Source organism: Corapipo altera, unplaced genomic scaffold (assembly GCF_003945725.1).
Source record: "Corapipo altera isolate COAL_440 unplaced genomic scaffold, ASM394572v1 48b, whole genome shotgun sequence".
In the NCBI taxonomy this organism is placed as follows: domain Eukaryota; kingdom Metazoa; phylum Chordata; class Aves; order Passeriformes; family Pipridae; genus Corapipo; species Corapipo altera.
The window spans coordinates 17,622,926-17,628,706 of record NW_020884884.1 but is presented as its reverse complement, the minus strand read 5'-3'; the positions used below and the strand labels follow the sequence as shown (position 1 = coordinate 17,628,706).

The window sequence follows — 5,781 nt, the reverse complement described above, 5'->3', positions numbered from 1 at the left end:
AGCAGCAGCAGCAGCAGCAGCAGCAGCAGCAGCAGCAGCAGCAGCAGGCGCCACCTGCTTTCAGTCCTTCATGAAAGCCACAAAGAGAGAGGCTGCAGCCTAGTGGTGGCAGAGAAAGTCAGAAACGTACTGCTGTCACAGTTCATCACAGGACACTGGACAAGGCAGGATGGAGGCAAGGTCTCCTGGCTTCATCCACCTCCCTCTTGCATCATCCTCTTGGGCAGCAAATCTTTGTGTGAACAGCACTAAGTGAGGGCTGGCCCTTTGTCCAGCAGTCAGTACTCAGATGACCCTCTCCTTTCTCTGTCAGCAGTGGGCTGGGTGGGGGCACAGCACCTGCCAGACCAGGCTCATGGGGCTCCTTTGGGCAAGCAGAGAGGTCCTCTAAAGTCCTTGTCAGTGAGGAGCCATCAGCATTAACCCAGGGATTTTCCAGAAGAAGGTTAGAATGATCATTACAACACTCCAGCATCCTCCTCTACGACTTGACAATAAACACAAAATTACCACTGATTAAGCTGGCATATGGCACAAATTCTAGACAACCTGTGTGAGACAGAATTATTGAGCAGTATGCCCAGACAGAAAAGTTACTTTAAAATCAAAGAAAGACAGTGATACAAACAGAAGCAACTCCTAAGGACGATAGATTGTAACCTTGGTTACAGTCCTGGTTACACCAGCTCCAGAGCTTTGTAAGCAGCCTGGAAACACAGGGCATCCTACCATGACTCCAACTAGAAAAGCACTCTCCCAGTCTGTAAACATGGGAATAAGCATGGGGGAACAGGAAAGCAATGTTGTCTTTAGACATGCTACTACAACTCCAGTTCTGTATTATACATCACATTGATATCTTAATTTTAAAATGGTTATAGAAACAGAGGAGAGCTAAAAATGATACAGAAATTATCTGAGGACTGGGGGGGGGGGGGGAGAATATCTTGCATTGTAGACCTTCTGCTGTGGTTCAGTGTCATTATAAATCTAGTTTACAATACCTCGGATCAAATAAAAAATGTTGTAGCGACTTGACACCACGTCCAAAAGCAGGACAAATTAATTTTGCTGGTTTAAACCTGTTCCTAAATTTATGAAAAGGTAATTTTATCCTGACCAACTTCGTGTTGGATGAAGTATCATGTGTCTGCACCACTCTAACTCTGTGTCAGATCAGGTAATGTCTGTTCCCCTGTAGCTGGCATAAATCCACCACAAACCCACAAATTCAGTATAAACACCATAGCACATCCAGTAACTAATGCATGAGAAATATGATCATGTTCTCCTACATTATGTGGATCAAACTGGTGCTGATAAAGGACCTGACAGCTCTGTAACAAGTAAATTGGAACATGATCCAGTTACCGTGTAAGTGATATCATGGTAAGAAAATACTGAAGGATACTAAGGAGTGCTTTAAATTAGCACAGGGTGAGAAAGGGCAGGCACCACTGAGAGAAAATCAAGGCTAGTCACATTTAAGCAAGACATTTTAAACACGTTTAAATAAGAGTAAAATAGTTCAGAAGATAACACTACCAAAGAAAACAGTGAAAACTGATGGATTTTTTTATCTTCTGGGATCTTCAGGTCAAGACTTGAAGTTACTCTGAAATATGTGCTTTAGTCAAACAGAAGCTACCGACAACAACAACATAGCAAAGGAAGGTAGAATAGCTGGGCACGGTGGTCCTTGAAAAATTTGTTTCTCCATTAGGGACTATATTGTCCTTCTGAGCATATCTCTACTAAAAACTACCCTTCCTCTTACATGTTTGGTATAGCAGATGAGACAAAATTAGGAACTATAAAAGCTTCCCTACGGAGAGAAAGAAGTCACAAAATTATACAAAAATATACAAGGAAACTTTTCTATATTTCATACAAACATAAAGGAATGCTTAAGTACAGAGGTCAGATGATCAGTAGTTAAAGTAGGAGTGGATTAATAAAATATGTTTATAATTAAAAATTTATTCACTTCAAAAATTTAAAGTCAGAAAATCAAAATGTTACATCCATTGAGTAAATGTAATTTTATTATCAATTGATTGAATGTTTTACTCATTATCCTTGCAGTCAAATTTCATCACAAAAGTATTTTAAACTGTTATTAGGTTATTTGTAGTAAAGATAATAAATTGAAAAGGAAAATCTAGATAAAGCCTGTCTGTTATATCAAACTACTGAACTTCTTTTCAAACACTGTATGACAAAGAGCCATCCTAATCCACTGTGACCAGTGCCCTTTGGCAATATGGTTAGCATAGCAAACATCATTTTCTAAGGCAAACAGCCATTATACATAAATGCACTGCACACACACACACACACACACACACACACACTTTCTTTCTACCCGTTTTTCAACATTGCAATAAGACCGCTTGCCCACCAGCATTGTCACCAGGATGTGGTGGCACTCAGTACAGAATAGGGAAGCCTAAGAGCCCATGTGGACTAACAGCCCTAACAGCTGCAAGTGGACTTAGGCTGGAGCTGATGGTGGATGTCAAAACCAGTGAATTCCTGATGGTCAGGGATGTCTCCACCATTGTCATCTTCTTCCTCCAAAGACTGAGTAGCTCATGTTTTTTTTAGTTAAAGGTTGAGTCTAGATTACAGTTATTGTGTCACATGCTGATTACTAAGAATTTGACCCAATCTGCAGAGAGTCGAAGTAATTAAAATATCTAGGTAAATAAAAAAATTCTAGAAAATAAGAAAGCTACCCACTAATTGCTGAAAAATTCTGTGTGACAATAAACTATCCTACCTGCTAGAAATTGTAGATAACAATCTTATGCTGATTGTTAAAGATTTTATTTTATAATAAAGCTCTAATTATAATCATAACCATGTGGAAATTGGTCATTCTACCAAGGAGCCCTAAAAGAACCTGTCTGTTCCCATAGTGTCAGGTGAAACCCAGAAAAACTCCTAATTTGTGATTTTGCTGCTCTTCTACATAACAGTAGAGTACTAATATTTAAAACAACATTTCACATATTACTTGATTTAGTAGGATCTTAGAATGGTTTGTGTGAGAAGGGGCTGCACACTGTAAGAACAATATTGGAGTAACATGCAGTATTAGAAAGAAAATTGTTATACAGACTTCGTTGAAGTGAGGACTTTTACAAGAGAAAAAGTATACTCCAGAGACAGACCTTCAAATTATTTGAAAAAGAGAATGTATGAAAACACAGTACTTCTGCCTAAGTCCAGCAGCAATGTTGGAAAAAAAGCCACAGGCTCAACAGATGTATGCATACCGGTAGGGTAACGCTTCTTTTGATTGGCTAGTGGTGTTCATTGGTAGCTGTGTTTCTCAAACTATCAGAAATTCTTAATAATAACAGAATACATTAAATCAAATTTTGTGTAATTACACATAATTAATACATCTAGCTTTCTGGAACCCAAATGTGTTATAGATGGGTCCTCCAACTGATTCCTTCACCAAAGACAATGTTAGTGATAATAAATATATCTCTAACATAGTGTTATGGCACTGTAAACCATTCTTTGTTTTATATTTATCTATAACAGCCTGGAGTTTCTACCCCTAAACTATTGGTAGAGATACTGCAACTGGATTTTCAATATATTGATTTTGGTTGAGTTGCAAATAATAATTTCTGATTAAATATTACAAGAATGTTTTCTATTTCTATGAAGCAAACTAAAAAAAAAAAATTATGATAAAAAAAGGCAAACAAAGTCAGAAAAAGATTTGCCTCAGAAGTTACATAGCTCTTTACTATGTAATGCCATAATGTTGTTCACATGCACTTGCCCTTCATTAATAAAACCATTTTTTTTCCCCATAAACAGATAACCAAAAATCAAATTCCTCATGAAAGAACTCCACAGAAAATCGAAGTGGAGCAGAAGATATATTCTGGTGATATACTCCAGAACAGGCTGCAGAACCAGGTGGCAATTATAGAGCTATGTCTCTTAAAAGTTATGAGTAACAGTGGCTCAAAACTCTACTTTTTCTTTGAGCTCCTGATTAGTAAATACAGAATTAAGTAGAGTTACAGCATTCGTTGACTCTGAGGTGACAAGGTTTCTAAAAAGAAAAGAAATCAGAAAAAAAAAAAAGATAAATTCACTTCATTTTGGTAGTGAAGTGAGAATGACGAATTGAGCATAAAGAACCAACTTTCCTGCTGTGGCACAGAAAGCCCGCAGTATCTCTGTCTCCCCTGCCCTGACGGCTCAGCCATGCGCTCCCCTGCTCCCCGCGCTTTTGAGGGTTTGCCCTTGGCCATCCTCGAGCGTGTTCCCACGGCTGGATTTGGCGCCTGGCGCTGCTCCTGGCGCTGCACATGCGACGCTTCTGCTGCCCGAAATAAGCACTTCGCATGTGCCTTTACATAATATTTGGATTAGTTTCGTCCAAACCTTTGCTCCAGCTTAGGGAAACCTCTTTTTTTCTTTATTTTTTTTTTTTAAGAGAACAATCGAAACCATACACCATCCATCCTCTCCCCTGCTTCAAACACCCGAGCACCGCCTGTTCCTTCCCCCGGCTGCCGGGCCGGGGCGGAGATGCCCACCCGGCCGGCCCCTACACTTGGAGCGGAGTCCAGGGACGCAGACCAGCGATCGCCAGCCGGACAGAGGAGGCAGCGATGCTGCAGAGCCAGAACCTGCCCCGACCCCACTGCCCGTCCGGCTCCGGCTGCGCGCGTTCCCGCACCTTCCCTCGGTTTATCGCTTCCCGCGGGGAGGCCGCAGCGGAGCCGTGCCCGGCGGCGGTACCTGTAGAAGTAATGCCAGCAGAAGAGGCAGCAGAGGAGGCGGCAGCCGAGCGGCTCGAGGCGGGGCGGGCTGCGCAGCGCCAGCAGCAGCGCAGGCACCAGAAAGGAGGGAAGCTCCTGCAGGAACCAGGCGCAGCGCGCGGGCAGCCGGCCCCGCGGCCGGCACAGCCGCTCCTCGTGCTTCCCGTAGCGGGACGGCACCCGCAGGTACAGCGAGAGCTGCAGCAGCGCCAGGGCGCCCAGCAGAGAGCTCAGGGCCAGCACCAGCCCGGGGAAGCACTGCATGCTCGGGGGCGGGCGGGGGCAAACAGCCCTCGGCCAGCGCCAGCCCCGGCCTTATTAGAGCCGCGGCCGTCACCCCGCCCCGCCGCGCTGCCTCCCATCGCCCAGGCTCGTCAGAGAGCGCAGCCCCTCTGGCCGGCGCGGCGAGGCGCCCCGGCCCGCCCGGAGGGGAGCTGCCCCCCTCCATCCATTCATCCATCCATCCATTCATCCATCCATCCATCCCACCCGTCCAGTCCAGAGGAGAGCTGCCCCCCTCCACCCATCCATCCATCCATCCATCCCACCCGTCCGGTCCGGAGGGGAGTGTCCCCCTCCATCCATCCATCCCACCCGTCCCACCCGGAGCGAAGCTGCCTCACTCCATCCATCCCACCTGTTTCTCCCAGAGGGTAGATGCTCCCCTCTATTAATCCCACCCGATTCTCCCAGAAGTAAGCTGTTCCCCTTCATCTCTTTTCCCATTTCGCCTGGAGAAGAGCTGTCCCCTGTCGCCCCTTCCTTCCTCCCTCCCGTCCCCCACCACCGACGGGGCCCTTGCCGGCCTCTCCCTTCGCCGGCCCGGTTCGGCCCGGGAGTGTCGGCGGTGGAGGGAGGAGGGAGGGTCGGATGCGACACGGTCGGCACCGGGCAGGGGTGAGCCGGCAGCAGGGCGGAGGTGTGCGGGGGTGACTCCCCTGGGCGGCAACGGCTCCTGGCGAGATGGGAGCGAGTGGCGGAG

The 5,781-nt window shown here is 45.8% G+C and overlaps 1 protein-coding gene across 1 annotated transcript in view; it reads right to left on the bottom strand.

Moving 5' to 3' along the window:
- SRD5A2 (steroid 5 alpha-reductase 2) overlaps nt 1-5,161 on the bottom strand; it is a 26,560-nt gene extending 21,399 nt beyond the window's left edge. Inside the window, 2 exon segments of the mRNA XM_027641733.1 lie at nt 4,780-5,116; nt 5,119-5,161. Coding sequence (XP_027497534.1) covers nt 4,780-5,116; nt 5,119-5,161 — 380 coding nt within the window.
- Between the last annotated feature and the right edge of the window lie 620 nt (nt 5,162-5,781).